At 42.6% G+C, this 20107-nt stretch overlaps 1 protein-coding gene across 1 annotated transcript; it reads left to right on the top strand.

Annotated features, from left to right (window-relative positions):
- The first annotated feature begins 2174 nt into the window (after positions 1-2174).
- On the top strand, positions 2175-19638 carry fstl1b (follistatin-like 1b). The gene is made up of 11 exons (XM_037488326.2): positions 2175-2320; positions 2418-2474; positions 12208-12309; positions 12433-12562; positions 13489-13521; positions 13667-13797; positions 14997-15115; positions 15577-15689; positions 16482-16592; positions 16713-16795; positions 18203-19638. Exons 1-11 carry the CDS (start codon positions 2318-2320, stop codon positions 18242-18244), a joined length of 924 nt encoding a protein of 307 aa, XP_037344223.2. The 5' UTR covers positions 2175-2317; the 3' UTR covers positions 18245-19638.
- The last annotated feature ends 469 nt before the right edge of the window (positions 19639-20107 follow it).

Here is a 20107-nt window from a genome sequence, read left to right as displayed (position 1 = left end):
GCTAAAACAACATGCAGCTATTTTAATTTAAAATGAACGCAAAGTGTTCTTCTCTAAGCCTGAAATAAATGCTCCAAAGTTAACGCTCATCTTCCTAAATTAAATGAAAAGAAGATTAGCATCTCTGGCTGCAGTACTGCAGGGTATTTTAGTTTTGAGTGTGTTCTTCCAGAGCACAGAAGAAGGTATGTAAGCTTTGACAAATGTTTTCCTTTTCAACAACTAACGATGACATAATTCACCTTCTTTGTAACTTAATTTCTATCTAGACAGCCCACCAAGATCTTTAAATCTATTTAGAATAATCTAGCAAGGATTTATTAATTAACTCTGTTTATTTTCAAAGAAAAATTCATGTGTCACTAAATATAATAAAAATAGAAATCTATTTCTATCTATATAGTCGTAGAGGAATTTATCGTATTTCAAGGAATTATTTTTATTATTCTCACAAACAGTGGGCCTTTTTGGGGCCTTTATCATATTCAAAAAATTGTTAAATTTGTCATGAATATTTGGACTGTTAAAAATTTGAGTAAAAATCTCACGTTTGGGTATAAAGAAATGTCTCTATAGCGCCCTCTAATTATTTTTGTTATTGGACATATCTTGTTCATTTGTTGATTTTCTCAATCGGTGATGTTCAGGGCCACAGTCCCTATGAACCTTCGTGTTTCCAATGACAACATCCATAGTTCAACTTATAAATCCATCCATCAATCCATGGGGTCGGGTCACGGGGGAAACAGCTCCAGCAGGGGACCCCAAACCTCCCTTTCCAAGGCCACATCTACCAGCTCTGACTGTGGGATCCCAGGCCAGTGCAGAGATAAAATCTCTCCACCTAGTCCTGGGTCTTCCCCGGGCCCAGCTTGCCGTGCCTGGAACACCTCCCTAAGGAGGCACCCAGGGGGCATCCGTACCAGACGCCCAAACCACCTCAACTGGCTCCTTTCCACACAAAGGAGCAGCGACTCCAAGCTCCTCACGGATAGCTGAGCTTCTCACCTTCTCCCTCAAGGGAGACGCCAGCCACTCTCCTGAGTAAAACCCATTTCGGCTGCTTGTACCTGTGACTTAGTTCTTTCAGGTCATGATGGTCCTTCTTGACCATGCTGTAGGTGAGGGAACAAAGATTGACCGATACATCGAGAGCATTTTCTTCACAACAGTGACTGACAAATCATTAAACTACTATATAATTAGACAGTAAAGTGTGAGGGATGGTGTGGCATTGTGTTATTAAAAAGTTGAGCCAATTTCAATGTCATTGTGATGAATGTGAAGATTACACTGTTTAGAGAATGCCAAAACTAAACTTGAATTTCCAAACAGCATTCCAAATCAGCATTTTGCAAAACTCTTAATTCTCCACCTCATTAAACACTTAAATACATTCAGTTTTGGGCTCGGCTTTCGCCGCCCTACGAACGACCACCGGCAGTGTCCTTCCAAGAAGACCCGACCATAGCCAAAAATTCTAGTTTCATAAGCAAAACTAACAAATAATTCTCAGTTTATATATTTTTACTTGCAAACTTGAAACTTTTGTTTGCAATGCAAGAAATTTGATCTCAAAACAGTTTTTGTTTGCATAATGAAGACACAAATCTACCTTCATAACAGCTGGTATACATCTTGATTATGATAAGGAAATAAAGAACAGTTTTGGAACAATGCATTACACATTTTAAACTTTGCCATAATCCTTTTTGCTAGTGTTCCCCATAAAAAGTCAGGACATTTCAATATAAGAACCGATATAAAGTCAGTTTGCTGTTTTTTTTGGGATTAGATCTATTAGATCCATTCCAACCAGCAGCAAACTCTTATTAGGCTCATATCCAATGACGATCTGAACTTCCTTGAACATGATTATGTGTGCATTACCCATGACAGTGTTTTAAAAATACAATGCAACAAAATACAACGAGAACACGTGGGACACGAACACGCTCAGAGGGATGCTTCGCTGGAGCGCATGACTCGGTCCCGCTTCTGCATGGCATGCACCACTTTAGGTATTTTTTGGGGGGGGGGAGAGATTGTTTCACACACACAGACACACGCACACGTTTTCCCCTGTGCACCCCCTCCTTGCGTGCTCTTGCGTAAACGTCGTTGGAGTCTGGAGACTCCGCGTGTTTTCATTGGCCGAGACGGTGAGGGAGGAGGAGGCGAGACTGACGGATTTGCACGAATTCCTCCGCGCTCCTCAGATTTCTTGTAGTCACACGGACCTCCTGCTCGCCTCCGCCCCGACAAAATCAGACCAGTTCCTGTCCTCCTCGGGGCATATATAAAACAACAAAAGACAATGGTAACGTACTAAGTCAAAAGTATCCTTTTCCTCAAGTTTCGTTCTGGTGTGCGGTTAAAACGGATGGACATGTGAAACTTTCTCTTCTCGTGTGCAGATGTTGCGAGGTGCCGCTGTGCTCCTTCTGCTGGCCCTGGCTGTCTCTGACGCGGAGGTAAGTTGAGCTTTATCTTTTACTCTTAAACTTTGATAATTTCTCCAGAGGGTTCAAATGGGTCCCGGATGCTGCTTTGCGTCTGTACCAAACCCTTTACGCACAGAACTGCCCCTCTGGAGTAACTTGCACGACAGCTTTGTTCACAAAACTAGGCAAGCTAGAAAACATCTGGAAAAGGGGTCTTATTCTGTTATCAGACAGAAATATGCCATTTGCAGCTGACTGTACTGCGCCTATAGTTTATTTATACTATTTATTTTAATGAAGAGAAACCGACTACTAAACATGCTCACAGTTAAACTAAATTTGGACCGTTTCTTCCAATAGGGACATCATTCATAATGCTGAAATCGGTATTGGCTGTCTGAGCAGTCGGTATTTTCTGAATGTTACCTGAAACAAACACTCTGTCAAACCACACTGAGAAACATCAGTTTCATTTCCTTCTTTTGTTCTGTTTAAATCTGAGATTTTGAGTCGACGCAGCAGAAGCTGCCATGAGGCTACAGTACTGTGAGAGACAGTTGTGAAAAGAGAAGAAGGGAAGCCGAAGGGTTTGTGTGTATCTTTCAAGCCCTGCTTGCCTTTGGGGTTGATGTCGCTCATAATCAATATTGCAGGATGCTTGTGCGCTAAACGCTCCGCCGAGCGCCAGCTGCTCTGATGGCACACAGACGCCGTGTTTGGGTGGCTAGCGAGGGAGGGTGTGTGTTTGTCTGCCTACACTGTGGGGTTGTGAGTGTACTCAGGAGTTGTGAGAATACTCACCTTATGGGTGTCACACTGCAGCGCCAAGCAGTCCTCTATCTCTGAGGAAGAAACTCGTTAATGTGCTGTGTGATTAGCTGAATGCACAGAGGGATGAACATCTCAATCTTTAACTCTCAAAATCAATGAGAGCATCCCACCCCCCCAAAAAAAGTCCAACTAGATAGAGTGAGACACAAAGAACAAGTGGTGGTTAATGGGCTTAACACGGACACAGCTGTTGAACAGCTGTCTTTGTGTTGACTCCTCTGTTGACCTGCACAACCGTTGCATGCTGAGGAAACAAACACCGGGGAAGAGGCCTAATTAGAGGACAGGATTTTTTCAAGCAGCCTCGCCAAATGTGAAACACGAGGTGAACCAATTTTCCGCTGCCATGGTGTCACAGCGGCCATGACATCACTCATAGCCTGACACACGTCCCCCACCCTTTCCCTTCCACTGACCTTCCAGTGCTTACCCTACCTCTGCGCTCCGGCTGGAGAATGTGCCATTGTTGGTGCCTTTATTGGATCCGTGAGGTATGGCACGGCTGAGGCAGTCTGTCTACTCTACCCACAAAGTTTATGTGGAGGCATCAGACAGGCATCTATTCTCCAAAGGTAATTACCCAGATAATATATGGCCCATTGACACGCCGTGGGAAGGGCCTGAACTGGCATTCCTGAGTGCGGCCCTAAAGGAGGTCAACAAGTCAGAGCAAAGTTGTATCTGATGAGCCTGCGGGGCGTGTATTAAGATCACGTATAGATGAAGGGATGTGTGTTAGATTTACTGCATTAAAGAACAGGAAAGACAGATGAAAGACCGATTCTAATGCGTGTGAACTGGTGTATAATTTCTGGTATTTAACCTGGACACTAACTCCTGATTCATTACGAGAGGTAAATCCTATGTGCTTCCTGAGGTGAGAAATTGCAGCGTTTGATGACAAGCAGCCTGGAGACAGTGTGGTCAAAGCCGGGACTGTTTGGAGAACTGTCTGCAGGCAGGAATCAAGATATGCTTCTGCTGAAGAAAATGTCTGAAAAAGATTTTTTTGCTCTAACACACACAGAGGTTGATATGCAAAGGAGGGGATGTAGGCACAGTGAAAGTCTAAAGGGTCTGCAGCCTTACATGCAAGCACACACTCGCATGAAAATAGAGAACATTGTTTATATTTCTTTTTTCATGGCATACAGTGTCGTCGTTTTATCCTCCATCATCCACAATGCCACAGTGGTTCATTTTGTTGCAGCGGCGCTAGATGTTGAAGAACGAGAGGAGTCAGCCGGCAGGCTCTTCTCTCTTAGACGGTCCAAGAGTTGATTAAAATTACGAGTTGAAGCGAACGAGAAGCCGCTTCTCTTTTGGTGAGAAGCCTGGACCTGGAGTTGACTCTGATTCAGCCAGAGCCTCCCTTGAATGTCGCCATTTTGCCATAATGATGCCTGTTCTCCCACATTCAAGGGGGGGCTAAAAATATCTGCCCAGGTGGAGGGAACACAGGCATGAGGGAACGCTGTGTCCTCTGTCCGTGTCAGCCTGCTCTAATTACTGTAGCACAACAGTTGTGGATGGTTAAGGGCGGTGAGATAGAGTGATGTAAAGCAGAAAAGGAGATCCACAGTCCTTCAATCATAACAGGGAAGATTGGGGTTGAGGTAAAACTTGTGTGGTGAGACAAAGGGGGGAGTTACCGTGTTTCATGTTCCCGCAGTGTGTTCTCTTCACTCTTGGCTTGGCTTTAAAGGAGTCCTCATTTAGCTTACCAGCTGTACTGGTGTCTTATCATTACCGGCACTCTGCACTCCGAGGCACTACTGACATATAATAACACACAATGACAAAGAGCAGCATGAAAGTCTACTCAAAGGGTTAGTGAGGCATAATGACTATGTAACAAACCATATTTATACATGCTAAAGGTTAAAGCTAACTATGGGGGGCAAGACTCAAGTATGTTCAGTAACTCAGGAAAAGATGACTGCTGGTTAATGCAGTTTAAGAGTCACCATTTCTAATTGTTTTCCCCTTTGTTGCTCGTGGTCCAATTTAATCTATTCATAACAGCGTTGTAACATGTTAGATAATTAATACACATACTTGGTTTCATAACTGACAAAACAGTTTTCTAATACGATAAAACTATTCACAGCAGCATTTGCTGTCACCCCAAACGTTTCCTTCTTCAGAGATGGTTGTATTTCTGTTGTGTGGAGTACGCACCTTGAGATCAGGCCCTGCATCTAAAATGCAGTTTGCTCGGTGAAAACAGGGTCAGTGAAGGAAAAGCGGTTTGTCAAAAATGAAATGCATTCACTAGTTATGAATGAATGAATGAAGAGCAACAGCTTAAAAAGTTGTACTTAAGAATTCTTCACCATTTGCTTTTAACATTAAAAGCCAAATATTATAATTTTCTTTCCATCCCTTCAGTGACGAATAACCTTTTAATAGTCTAAATATGTTACGAATAGTTGGACCTTGAGGGACGCAGAAGTTGGTCTTTTCCTTCTTCAAACATTTCCCCAGCCGTCGGCCCCGATACTGGCCTCAAAGAGGGCGAGGAATCTACTCATTCCCTCGGCCTGAGCCTAGCATGGACCCTCCCTCCCCTTCCTGGCAGTGGAAAAATGCCCAGAACAGAGCAAGGGTGGGAGAGAAGGGGGGAGGGGAGGGGACAAATAGGAGAAAGGGGAGAAAAAAAGGAGAAAAAGAACTTGGGAGAAAATAGGTGTGCACCAAGAATTAGAGTAACACGCAAGAGAAGCACACAATCCCTGCTTTATGCCGACACAGATGACATCAGCAAAAGATTTCTGTTTGGAGGTTTTGGTGGTTAAAGGTGGGTTGTTGTTGTTGTTGTTTTCTAGTGTTGGAGAAAGGGAAGGGTGACAACAGGGTGCCCGTGGGAGGGGAGGCTTGGGGTGGTGCTGTCTTCATGCTATTATATGTTCTCCGCTGACGTTTTAACTGCTAGCAGATGTGGCTCCGCCCAGAGCATGACTTATTTCCTGTCTTTCTTTGGAGGGTCTCTCTCTCTCTCCGTCTTTCTCTCACATTTTCTGTGCTTTCTTTCTCTCTCCATACTTTCTGTCTCTTTCTGTTTATCTGTTCCTTTCCTTTTGCTCGTGTTGTTTCTTTCAGGGTGTAGCTGTAAATTTCGGCCCTTGAACAACGGGGCCTCTGGGTGTAAAATAAGAGACTGCCGACTGGGGTGACATCATCCTGTCCGTTGGTGCATTCCTTTCAGACTGAATGCGAAATAGGGCGAAGAATAACAGCCTCGATCAGAGCAAACTGCCCGTTTCCAAAGGTCCCTTTGTTTCTGCAGGTTTAGTCTTAGCGGGAAAGCCGCACTAAGAATGTGTGAGACCACCCGTAGAGCCCCGTACTGATAGCTCATTTCTTCATTATACACTCAAATTAGTCTTACCTTGGCCTCATTATTCAAAGGACACAGCCTGTTCCAGTATCAGCTCATTGATGTATAAATACATGAAACACTAAGCATCTCTGCCCAAAGGAACCATGTAGATGTAGGTGGAATGTTTTTGTATGCCTGATCACAAGAGGCTGTCAAGAAGAGACAAAGTGAGACTGAACCTGATTTCATAGGCATGTGCAAAGATATAGCTGAATAGATTCAAAACAAAGAAATGCCGGAGAATGGAGGCCCTTTAATTATTGAGAGCAAATGCGATAACTTTCTGTAGTGAGCCGACGGCGGTCTGCTGTGTTTCTCCCCTGTGCGATGCATTTAGCCACAGGCTTGTGTACACTCAAACAGAGCCAGCGTACAGTGTAAGCGTAAGAAGGGTCTTCATTGCTTCTTTTTTGGACTGTGCTCCACTTCTCTTCTTGTACGGCCTGGTTGGAAGGAAATAGAAGCTCTTTGGGGTTTTAGCCCGGGGTTTTCTCTTATCATCGCTCTTGGCGTGAACCCACATCTCGTGGAGTGAAGGAGGGTTGGACAGCCTGGAGCTGGAGAGACACCACAGGGGGGGGGGCAGGGGCACCTCTCTGACCTAGATACTGAGGAGATTCTGGCTCAAGTGGAACTCTGTAGGACCCCGGCTGAGGCCAAACAAAGCCCGGGAATGTGCACCCCCTCAATCCTGTTTTGGTCTCTCGCCTATGTCCTTCACCTGCCTTTTTCTTTTCACACCTCGGTTATTTTGCCTCCTCATCAAAAAACTTGCTTGTGAACAAGCAGTAGGTTGTATTGTAAAGCTGTTCAAAGTCGTGTGGCTCTGCGTGCGTTTGTCTGTCCATCTGTCAGTTAAAAACTTCCTGTTGTGTTAATAAAGTACACAGCGTAGAGATTGGCGTTATTGTTGGTAAGAAACAAACAATATTTCTGCTTTCAGTCGCATCAATGTTCACCTTCTTAACTTAGTAAAACGTAAATGTACTCCGGACAAACTGCACACTGCCTAAAGAAGTAGTTCCTTAAAACGTCACCTTGATTTCTTTATTACTTATTTTTTAAAAGTGTAATCAATCTTCTTTCTCTTCACTCCAGAAAAGGGATAACAATGCAATAATTGTCAACTAATAACCCCCCACCAGCTGAATTATTCCTTTCATTCCCTTTCATGAACATAAGAACATGTGTCCAGTATTTTAAGTTACATGTTCTTCTAAAATATCATCTAAATTTAAACAGATTCACCCCTTCACAACACAGTTTGGAGGTTTAATACTAGCTTTGAATGACTTCCCCATCTGCTCATATCATGGTTTTTACATCCTGATGAGGACAAAGAACTGAGTTTTGGGAAGTAATTAACAGCTTTTGTAATAATTCTGGCGGCAATTTTTCCCCATTACAATCAAATATGAATTGTGGTTGTTTATGTGATGGAGAATCAGCCCTAAGAATAGAAACTGAAAGCCTTTTTTGAGGATCAGTGACCACAATAAAGAGAAACCAGATTACATATCTATAGTATCGCACCCTTCTGAGACGATTTTCCTTTCATATTTTTTGTTGTCAAAGAGCATAATATCATATTCATAAAACACTCAACTGCCCTTCAGCAAAAAAGGAGCATGATTTATCAAACGTTTGTGTGTTTTTATTCTGTTCTTCCAGCTTACTGGATACATCTGTTTACATCCAAATAACACTAATGTCCTGCAACGTGTAATGTCTTTATTTATCACATTCTGTAATTGTTCAAGTCCTGTCCCAGGGAGGCTGATGAAATTCTAGGTGAACCACCCTTCACCCTGAGGTTAAGCTGTACAATTCCACATGACCAACAAGTACAACCTCCAGAATGAGCATTACACTGAATTAAGATCTCTCTCACGTCTTTAGAAAAGCTCAATATGAACAGCATTTATAGCTGGGCTGGTTGTATTGGATTGTATTAAAGCTCGAATAAACCCATTAAGCTCATTCAACTGATCTTGATCACTACAGAAAGTCACATTGTTGGTGTCAGAAAGGTTAAATGCAGCATTCAATGCCTTTCTTTTGAAAAGTGATGTCCATCATGCTCTTCGTCACTGTAAGTATATTAATGTCGGGGCATTTACAATCTGATTATCAATGTTTTCCATGTTAATGAGGGGCAGGGTGCATTGTGGGAATGGATTCACAGTGGCTCTAAAGCGACACCCACTGCAGAGAGACATTGATTTGTCTGCAGGATCAATGGACCATCACCTTCACACACGGACACACACACACACATACATAAACAAGTGGACGGATAGGCTCCATTACTCATACTTTAGTTTGTTTGGCTGAATGCAGAAACTTATGCAAATAGACCTTGTAATGTGAGAGGGATTGAGTTGAGAGCCGCCGTCTCATTTTTTGCCTCTTCCCCATCTACCGCTGTCAGACTTCCTGCACATAGTTTCCTCATCTTCTTCTTCCTCCTCACTGTCTGCTCACCCATTCTCCTCCTCAGACTTCCATCTCGCTCTGCAAAACTAGTCTCGGATCACTGAGACTCCTCTTGCAGCCGTAGAAGGGCAGGGCACTGGAGAGTTACAGCAGAGGAGAAATAACAGTACATAGACCTGAATTGAGAAGCAATAGGCAAAGATAGGATGATTTAATTGTGCATTTAGTGTTTTGAAAAATATTGCTTTTATCATTGAATCTTCTTAAAACCTAATTAAAAAAGACAAAACAGAATAAAGACAACGGATGAAAAAGGGTAGGAGTCAAGGAAAGGGAGCTGTGATATGTGAACATATGCAATCCGTTTTGTGCTTGCGGCCACTTTCTGCACGAACGCCTCTGCTTAATCTGTTATGTTTCACTAGTCACTTATCAGAGGTCCTTCTCTATGATACGTTTTAAATGGGGGAGAAGGAAAATGTGGCGTCCTAGCTCTTGGTTATAAAATGGATGTCATTTAAGTAGATCAGCCACAGCGGGTTTGTTTGTTTTTGTTCATGCTCAGTTTGCACATTTTTTATAATATCTGCTCTGATGGAGATTGGGTATATGTTTACATGAATTCCAGAATCTCAATCACTCTGGGCTTTTAGTAAAGTCCTGGTTATGTTTTTGCACGTCAACATCTTGATTTCAACCGCTAATGTATCGGCTCGGCCAATGGGTGTGAGACTGGGACAGAGTTAGAATAATATGTACTAAGAGATACATTTTCTTTATGTTTCCATCTCAACTGAATATCAGAAATAATTATTTAAAACAAGTTAATTTTTTAAATAGGAAACTATGTAACTGTTCTCACTGATGGTGGATGTCTGCACAGCCCTGTTCATGGGAACCACTTCATGCAGGTATGATTAATGACCACATAAGGTGGCCTCCCTTCCCTGGGTTATTCAAGGTCGGTCGGGTGACATTAGTGTCACCTTGTCCCTTGTTTTGTACAATGTGCGTCAATCATAAATTCTGAACAACATGCTGTGCTGTGATCTCATTATGAGTCTTGGTGCCTCGTTTGATTGACACCTCTGTGATCTCACCACAACAGGAGCCTGCGCATGCTCTCACCATAGCAACAATCCACTTGTATCAGCCAAAAAAATAGAGCTCTGTGCCTCACTGTTCATCCGCTAAATGTCAGGGATCCTCTGCTGTTTCTAGTCGGAGAGGGATGGACTAACATAGCTCTCTACGTTTATACCAGATTTATCTAAGGATCCCATCCATTATTCATGTTCTCATCCAAGGTTTCTGCAGGTTTCAAAAGGCTTCTATTACATCTGTGTCTAACAAAATGAATTGTCTAACATGCTCAAAGCCACAGGGACTGCTTTGATGATTTTCCGTGACCGCAACCTTGGAGTGCAAGTGTGTGTGTGTGTGTGTGTGTGTGTGTGTGCGTGTCTTTAAAAGATGCATAGAAATGAACCAAATCCCTACAATCCCTCTCCTCTCAACACTGCTGCACTGCGATGCTTCTATGTGACCAGGGTTCCTTTCCACTCCCTCCGTCTTGTTATAGTTTATTGCTAACAAGCTTATGAGAGTTTGGTTACAAGAATCCAGTTTCAGTTCAATCCACATACCAAATGTAGGTCTCACAGAGACACGCAGCGGCTTGGAAGCCAGCTCACATGCACTCACACACACACACAGAGGGGCAACTTTCTGTCTGGCTCTTACAGGAAACAGCAGCTTAAGGAGGAGGAGGAGAGGGTAGTCTAGAGAAACAGGGAGGAGTGACTATTCAAAGGAGCATTTGAAGGGGTCCAAAGGAAAACGCGGCTCAAACTCCAGATGTGGGAACACAAATTTACACACGCACACACACTTACACAAAGACGCACAGAGAGGGAAAGGAGGATGTAATGAGGGTCAGCTTAGCTGTGCCTGGCGTTGTCTGATTGGCTTGGTTTGTTGGATTGGTGAGTGGTTTGTAGCCCAAGTGAATTCATTTTTTGGTAAATCCAGTCCTCAGGCGATATTCTTCAACAAACAAGCAAAGACAAAGAAACAAAAGGAAAATCCCAAAGTTAAACTGGCACTGAAATAATAGAAACATTGGATTTCTGTGGTCTATTTTGAGCCAACGCTAAAGACCTCAGATTTTGCAAGCGGAGGACAATCAGGGTTGACATGGCAACTACTGGCAAGACTGGGTCTCGAGCGACTGAAGGAAGACAAACAACAAACAGGGATCAGGCAGTTACTAAGAGGTTTAACAAACTAAATGTGTTTAAAATAAGAGAAATCTTTTATTCTTCAAATCTCCGTGGAAATATAGGAGTAAAATGTTGAGCATGAGCACATTTAATTTATCATTTCAGGTAGCGTCACCAAGAGGGGAAATCCAACAACAACACAACGTGTCCAAGAATTAGGGGAATGTTTTGAGGGAGAATATCTGCTGACGCATATTTATTAGACATTTGTGAAGAAAATCTGAAAAGTCTTACTGTTGATAAGAGTTAACTGTATCTTTCTTTATTTTGGATTTCATCCGGGGACGGACACTATACATTCTCCCTGGATCTATGACAGAGGATTAACTCTGGAACACGGTTTAATGTGAAAATATTATAATTAGGGTTTGAATCTAACAGCAAATTCAGGGTTTTAAATGTGGTCAGCCTGCCGTTAAACGTGATTGTTCCATTAGTAAAGCAACAGCGCCACCCTCTGAGTGATCTGTAGACAAGGTCACGTCTCTTTGCTGTCCTGGCTCCTAAATGGCGGAATGAGCACTCTGATGACATCAGGACCGCAAAGAGTCTTTACATCCTCCGCTGCAAACTACAGACACACCTCTTCAGACTTTACCTTGACTAAAACACTAACAAATTGTAGCACTTAAATTGTACTTATAATGACTCTTATCTATAGTAAGTTATAAATCCGCTTATTTGATAAAATTGCACTTTCTTGTTTCTTGTTATCTTGAGTTTGTATCCTTATGGTTGAAATGCACTTTTTGTAAGTTTGTCGCTTTGGATAAAACCGACAGGTAAATGACACGTAATGTAATGTAGAAACAATGTGTCTCCTTTCTTTTAGGAGGTGCAGAGCAAGAGCAAAGTGTGTGCCAATGTGTTCTGTGGGGCCGGCAGAGAGTGCACCGTTACAGAGAAAGGGGAGCCCAGCTGTCTGTGCATAGAGGTGGGTGGCAATACTGATACCAAGGTGCATCACTTAAATTCCAAGAAAGGGAAAGGTAATGTACAGAATTAAAAAAAACACTGAATTGACTGTGACAGAGCCTTTCTTACCCTCTCCTTCCAGAGCTGTAAGCCCCACAAGAGGTCAGTGTGTGGCAGCAATAGTAAGACCTACAGGAACCACTGCGAGCTCCACAGGGACGCTTGTCTCACCGGCTTGAAGATTCAGGTCTCACACGATGGACACTGCCACGGTACGAGAAGCTGCAGCACAAATTGTGAAACTCTCTCCACAGGCTCCACTCGGAGCTGTTGAGGAGCTTCCCTTTGCTTCCGACATCATCCTCGTGAGATGAAGTCGGACCGTTGCTCCTGTAGTTGTAGATGTTAAAAGGAGCACTTTATCAACTTTAGATTGGACGCTCCTTCCTAATCTCTGTAATAGCACTTTTACAATTCCAGTAAATTACATTTATTGGCATATTTATTTCATAATGCAATTACAAAGCCGGCTTTATGTAATAACGTATTAATGTCAGTATTGACATCAAAACCAATATAGATTCTGTGATCAGTCCGCCTCAGTGTTCTGTTGTCAGAAGGCGGGGTTCAGACCCAAAGTGGACAGAAAGCTCTCAGGTTTATTCCACTAACATGACTACTGACCCAAAACTATGACGTAATTAGACTACCCTTCGTTATGGATTTGAACCTTTCAAATGGAAAGAAGTTGGCTCACCTGTCAGGTGATACACGTGCTGATAACACTAAACACTTAATACAACTAATAAGTGTGTGATCCCTGAACTAGAGGATATTTATGGTGTGATATGGGAGGTGAACAGTCTGCCATCTGAGGTCAGCCCCATGTCATTCTACACTGCTGACCCCGACTTATCTTTTTATGATCTAATGTAAGCACCTTATCTCCTGTGAACTTTCACTGCTCACACTTTCACATCTCACATGTCACAGCCGAGCTGAACATTGGTCCACTCTGTGGCAGAAAACGTAGTCGGGGAAAGAAGAAGTTACGTCACACTCTTCTCTTTGGAAACCTTTGGCCAAGTGCTAGGAGGCAGTTTAACTCTAATTATCTTATCCAATGAATGTTGTTGAATTTAATTATATATTTTTTCTTTAAATGTTCTTGTTTCCACCCTTGTTTTTTAACATATAGAGAAGAAAACAGAACAGTCAGCTGCCAGCCCAGGTGAGTTTTCTGTGTGTATCATGTATATTTATATATATTACTTATTATATTTTATTATTATTATATATGATATGACTGTAGGACCGAAATGAATCATTTTTATGTTTCCCTTTTGGATGATTCATGAAATGCTTTCACGCTGCAGTGGTCTGCTATTCTGCTGACCGTAATGAGCTGAGGAGTCGTGTGATCCAGTGGCTGCAGACTGAGGTGGTTCCAGACGGCTGGTTTGTCAAGGGATCCAACTTCTCCGACATCCTGCTCAAGTACTTTAAGGTTTGGCTTCTTTTCTCTGGACGTAACTGAATGGACACTGGTCTGGATTAGTGGAAACACCTACTGGTGGACATTGTTTTTACAGAGTACCCCGGGTTAGTTATCCGTTTATAGGCCTCACGCGACCGCAGGATCCTTGAAACAAATCCAGACTAGTGGTTGTTATTTAGTTCAATAAGGATCTCTCGCCTTATGTTAGTTGACATATGTGGCACCGCAGGCAATATCAGTTGGAGGACATAGAGTCTGTGCCCTCTCACACACAGGAACGTTGTGTTCTGGGTCATCTGATAATCAAGAGGTTTGTGCATCGATGTTCATGATCTCACTTTGGCAAAGTTCTTATTCCGTTAAAGGAGTCATTTGGATCGAACTTGAGTCCGCTTACTAATGGGCTGGATCGACATCAGAAACAGGAAGAAAATGATGAGATCCTTTTTCTAGCAAACCGGACTTGTTTTTCATAACACATAAGAAATCTTTGGACAGTCTGTGGTTCTCGGTTTAGAAAAAGGTTTTTGAAATTCTTTTACATCCTTTTAGGAGATGTTCTTGTTTTGTCTTTAAGTTCTTTGTGGAATGTTTAGTAAAAGTTGTTATCTTTTGACACGTTTAGTACAGAGATTTAGAGACTGAAGTTGTGATGTTTAACCTTAAGGTCAGAAAAACATGAAAGAAATATGTAATTAATGTTAAAGTTCTGTTAGCCGTGACCGTTGAGTCCTAAAATTAGTTATTCGGTTGTTCTATTAGCCATGACCATAGTCCTAAAATTAGTTATTCAGTTGTTCTATTAGCCGTGACCATAAAGTCCTAAAAATAGTAAATCGGTTGTTATATTTGTAAACCATTTTAGAAAATGCAGCGTTGAGATGTGAATGGTTTCTCCATAGATAGCTCTGAGATCTCAGTTTGTACCTCGTTTCCAATGGGATGTATTTCTTGAAGATCCATGAGAAATATGTCATTGTGATTAGAATATTTCCATTGCTGGTCGAGACCCATTTTTCAATATTACTACAGAAGTAGAGGCTCTATCTGTGGCGCTTATGCAAAGGATATTTCTCTTAATTCTTTTAATCTATCAAGGTATTCAGCAAACCCTGAAGTTTTGTTTGTATCAGGAAGTCTAAAAGTTATGGAAAGTTACTGTTCATAAGAGTCATCTGTGCCGCTACCCTTTCTGTGTGATTGTGCAGTCGTACGACAATGGGGATTCTCAGCTGGACTCCTCCGAGCTGCTCAAATTCATCCAGCAAAATGATTCGGTTGTGGAGTTGCAGTCCTACGCAGACAAGGAGAGCAACAAGCTGCTCAAGTAAGTCTGTTTTCCTGTTTTGAAACGCTCACAAGAAAGTTTACAGGGACACGATAGAGGAAAAAAAGATGCATTCGCCCCCTGCATCTAAAACGCTAACGCTGGTACACACGGGTCGATATCTGGATGTTGCTGTGCTATTTTAAGCTGCGCAGCAGTCGTCATTGCAAACTTTACTCAAGGCCTTTTGTGGGAGCCCGCACTGGCAAACAACACCTGTGGCTCTGTGGGTTGCCCAAGCTGGCAATCATTTCCATATCATATCACCAAATAAGATGAACCGGCCTACCGAGCCACTTACTGATCCTCACATCAAGCCAATTACAACCACCACAACCAGCTTCCCTTAACAAATCAAGTTGGCACGATTATCCGTATGTTACAACCGGGCTGCCAGGCTGGATCCTGAATGAGGGAACAGGCGAGTATTAACTGTTTGCGTGTTTGTGTGTCTTTCCCAGGAGCCTGTGTGTTGATGCCCTCATCGAACTCTCTGATGAGAACGCCGACTGGAAGCTGAGCTTTGATGAGTTCCTCAACTGCCTGAAGCCTGGATTCAATCCACCAGAGAAGAGTGAGCTTAAAGAGACAGTTTGTATACTTTTCCGTAGTGTGAAATTAGGTTTCACTTCCGCTCGCATGAGCTGGCTGAGGCACCCGGCAGCAAACTGTGGGAATGAGCCTCAAATTGCATTTCTGAATAGAGTTTTTGGATAGTCAGCTAAATCATGTGATGCCAAAATATCTGGGATAAAGTTCACTGGATCACAGAAGTAAATAAAGAAAACATTCGCAGCAGAGCACTGAACCCTGCAGCTTCAACCACACACGTTTGGTTTACTTTGTGTGTTTGTATTCCTACATTCCAGGATTACCACAGATACCAGCTTCTTAGATTATGTAATATATGCATTTCAAGCCAGAAGGAGAATGATACACATGTTAAACGTTTTGGAAAAGTTGATTTACTTATTCATTTTAACCTCTGCCACATTCTTTTGGCAGAGCGGCCATTTAGAACCAGCGTCTTTCTCCAGTTGAGTATGCGGCGGCATGCGGTGCTTCACCCATGCTCTTTTTTTATCGGGAGCACTCAAACTATTTTTTAGACAGCCGCTGCGAGAACTTGCCAGCACATTTCCAACACAAAACAGAAGACCAAGGCTGCTTGACGGGAGTGTGCGCAGATTTTGCTACGCTAAATCTTGCCAAAGGCTTGTAAAAAGAAACTACCGGTTGAATTTTTGAAATGCTGACATGCCGTGGTCATGGAAACGGATCACGCTGTCACGCTGTTCCTCTTATCATACTTCCACATTATTATCCATGGTTTGGGCTGAATGGTTTTCCTTGTGTCTTCACGCAGAATGCGCCTTGGAGGACGAGACCTACGAGGACGGAGCAGAGACCCAGGTGGAGTGTAACCGCTGTGTTTGTGCTTGCGGCAACTGGGTCTGCACTGCTATGACCTGCACTGGTGAGTGGAAGTACTAGAGATTATCTTCATTCTATTGTACTCCCTTCTTTTCAGGCCACTCACTCAGACATTGAGACGAATGCCCTAAGGCCGTTTTTCACCGTTTTGTTATCTGTGCAGACAAGACGGCAGCCGTGGATGAGACAGCAGAGATGACTGAGGCGGAGTGGGACCTCCGTGTGGCTGAGCTCAACAAGCACCAGGTCGGTCTCTGCCATCTGGTGACGGGCGTGAACAGGCATAACGTGTAGTAGATTCGTAGTAGTGTCGACATAAATCCGAATCAGAAACCCACCGGCAGAAATTCCACACGGGAACGGGACAAACCCTAGGGCCAGCTTTGAAGTGTAAGTCAAAGCTCCTGCTCGCTGGCCTCTGCTTACAGGGTTTCAACTTGTTTATTAGGTCCTTGAAATACCAACGGGGTGAGACAAGGGTTGGCTTTACGATTCCTTCGGGATATAGGACATCTGCGCAACCAGCACAAACAAAACTGAGAAGAATTGTTAGGTGAGCATTTTTATGTGACTGTGTACCAACCTCACATATCCCACTGAGCTCTATGGTCCTGGCTTGAAATAAGAATCAATAAATTCTAGGTGGGAACTGAAGACATTGGGTTGATAAATCTATCAAATGGCCCGTGGGTGTGAAATACAGGCCGATGTCAGGAAAAAAATGGTCACCAACATTTTCCTTTTTAGGAGTTGCAGAAGGGTTTGTGTGGATGATTCAGAGTCATACAGTCAGCTATTCCTAGAAGTGAATCCAATATAGTTTTTTTTCTCCGAGCTCTTAAAGGGAACCTGCGCTTGCTTTTCACAATAAAGTCTCTTTACAAGTCTTGAGGAGTAATGTTAAAAAAAGGGTGTACAAAGCCCAAAAGTGATGTTGAGTTAGAAACAAGAGAGTTTACTGGACCACTCTGGCCTGCTAATTATTTCTGCTTGGATTGCATTGTCTGTTCTGAGGAAGAATCACAATAGAAACACTCGGCTATAGAAGTGACCTTTAGGAACTTGGTTTTAGAATGTAATGGAATACCTGTGTTAAGGAAACAGACAAACAACATCCAAATAAGAAGTTCTGGAACCTCCCTAGACAGCACATAAAGATGGTGGCCATTCTAGTCTCTCTTTAGACAAAGAACAGTAGTCTAGAACCCCTTCAGCCCAGGAGCGAAGCTCTAGAACTGACCTCTGCACTCAGGATATTTCCGTGGCATGTCTACTCTTGTGTGTTAGCGCTTGTATGTGTGAACGAGGGCATGAGGCTCACAGGAAGGACCAGGGCTTTGGCTTGGGGCCACGGCTGAGTCAGCAAGGTCACGTACTCTGTACTCCAGAACGGCAGCTTTTAAATTGTAAACAAAATGTGGCTCTGTGGGTACGAGTTCGGTGTGACCAGGTGTCCTCTACACTCAGTCCTTGGAATCTTGCTTCCTCGCTTTAGCCAATGAAGTGTGGGAATATGCCTTCTTCTAAACATATGAATCAACTAACGCAAAAAATCAACGTATTGATATATGTTCTCAGGTCCTTATACATATTCAGCGATAAATTATACCCTTTCCTTTTTCTGTCAATGTTGTTTTATTGTTTGAAATACAGGAAACCGTTGAGAAGATGAAGAGCAGCACAAAGGAGGCCTAAACAAGGAGGCGAGGAATGAGAGGTTGCACGTCATCACCCTTCCTCCATACTTGATTTACTTTGCGTCCATGTGTTGTTATTTTGACCGATTTTTTTTGTGTTGTTTCTTACTTTGGTATGTTAATTATTATACTTTTCTACAGTGTTTAAGTGTTTGTGTTTGTTAGATTCAGGGGCTATCAAAGAATATTACAGGATTCCCTTATATTAAGTCCTGTCATATTTCATTGCATTACTGCGCCTCCACACCAGCCCTGGGGCTATTTTTACTACAATCTTTATACTTTTTACAGTTATTATAAAACAGAAACTGTCATGATGTCACTGTGTTGGAATGTGGAAGTCATTGTTTGAAAAGGTAGCGAAGTGAGGAGCTAGGAGAGTCCACCTGTGGATGCGAGGGAGCTGTCGGAGCACAGAGAGAGCTGACGACTCGACACCTGATGCAGCGCGTATCTCCGTAGACCCTCGTATGTGCCTCGTAGTCACAGGAGCTTGGTTAAAGAGGCTGGGACGTGAGAGTAAAGCTACTAGTGATTGTGATGCCATTTAGAACTGCCACTGTAGGCCAATACTTGACCCATGCACTTCTCTGTCTTTCTTTATATAGTTTCTAAGGCTTTAGTTTAGTACAAGCCTGTTTTTTGTATCTTAGTAATCATTTTGCTACAAGATTGTTTGCTTTTATGTAAAGTATGTTATCGGCTTGTGTTGGAACTCATCTCGTTCCCATGTTATACTCAGGCAAGTCTCTCTTGTGCTCATCGGTTGAACCAGTGTCTTACATTTCTGACACAGAGACGTAGCATGGAGCAGCACAGTGGCATCCAGGAGAGGCCTGATCTCTGAATATAGCGTGTTAAAACCTGAAACCAAAGTATTGATAAAGTGTTTGAGTGACGATCAAAACTATCCAGGTAAAACATTACTGTGGACCCAGCAACAACATTATACCTGTGCTTTCAAAATCACTCCTAACAGAAGGACTAGCCTCGCTGTCAGCTGAAGTAGTGTAGACGCATCAACGGGTGCATATAAGTTATGTGTGCTTGTGTGTGTGTGTGTGTGTGTGTGTGGTAGTAAAGTGTGACGCTGAGAAGAAGTTGGTTTGTTGAATGTGTGTAGTCGTTACAATCCTGTATCTTATTTAGCGGGATTGACAATAAAAATCGGTGCCTTAGACCTCCAAAGATGATCGGTCTCTACCTTCGCCTGCACAAAGGCTTGTACGCCTCGTAGCGTTGAAAGGGTGAGTGTCTTTGTTGAGTGTTTCTCTGATATTTGTCTGTATGTAAGTTGCATTATAGGTTCAATCTAAATCTGTATATTCCACTAAAAGTGCAGTGACTGTAAGACATATGTATGTACGCCAATAAAGCCCACACAAAACAAAGTGTCTTTTTATTTTGTATATGTGTGTACTTATATCTGCCTGAATACAACTTTAGATTTTGAAGTAAAAGAAGAAGTTTCCCATGAAGTAGGGCCGAATTAAAAATGATTCCTCTAACAACTACAAAGTGTGTGGCACCTATTTAGACTCCGTGTAGTTTAGAGAGTAATAATTTTTTTATTACTGATGAGTCTCCCCGAGTAGTTCTGGGAAGGAACGTGTCCATAAAGCAGCTTGACATCCCTCAGGTCATCTTATCAGTGATTACAGGATGTGCATGCAGTTCAGCACTTTCCTTCTGAACTTAAAAAATAGTTTTCTCTCACTATACATTATTCAAATGACTTTGATGAGATTGTTTTTTAATTAAGAAACTCATTTTTAATTAATAATTCCTTGATCTTTGAAACTGATGTTTTGGCTCTTTTGCTGTCTTATTTCTGATATTTCTTCATTTGATATTGGGCCAA

This window comes from Pungitius pungitius, chromosome 10 (genome assembly GCF_949316345.1).
Source record: "Pungitius pungitius chromosome 10, fPunPun2.1, whole genome shotgun sequence".
Taxonomy (NCBI): Eukaryota; Metazoa; Chordata; class Actinopteri; order Perciformes; family Gasterosteidae; genus Pungitius; species Pungitius pungitius.
Note: the sequence above shows the minus strand (reverse complement) of the source record. Positions and strands in the feature narration are given on the sequence as shown.

What these genes read in the sequence shown, in the direction of transcription:
- fstl1b (XM_037488326.2), top strand. An exon ending in TCCTGCTCAAGTACTTTAAG is followed by an intron (nt 13,798 to 14,996) that starts GTTTGGCTTCTT and finishes GTGATTGTGCAG; the next exon opens with TCGTACGACAATGGGGATTC. An exon ending in ATTCAATCCACCAGAGAAGA is followed by an intron (nt 15,690 to 16,481) that starts GTGAGCTTAAAG and finishes GTCTTCACGCAG; the next exon opens with AATGCGCCTTGGAGGACGAG.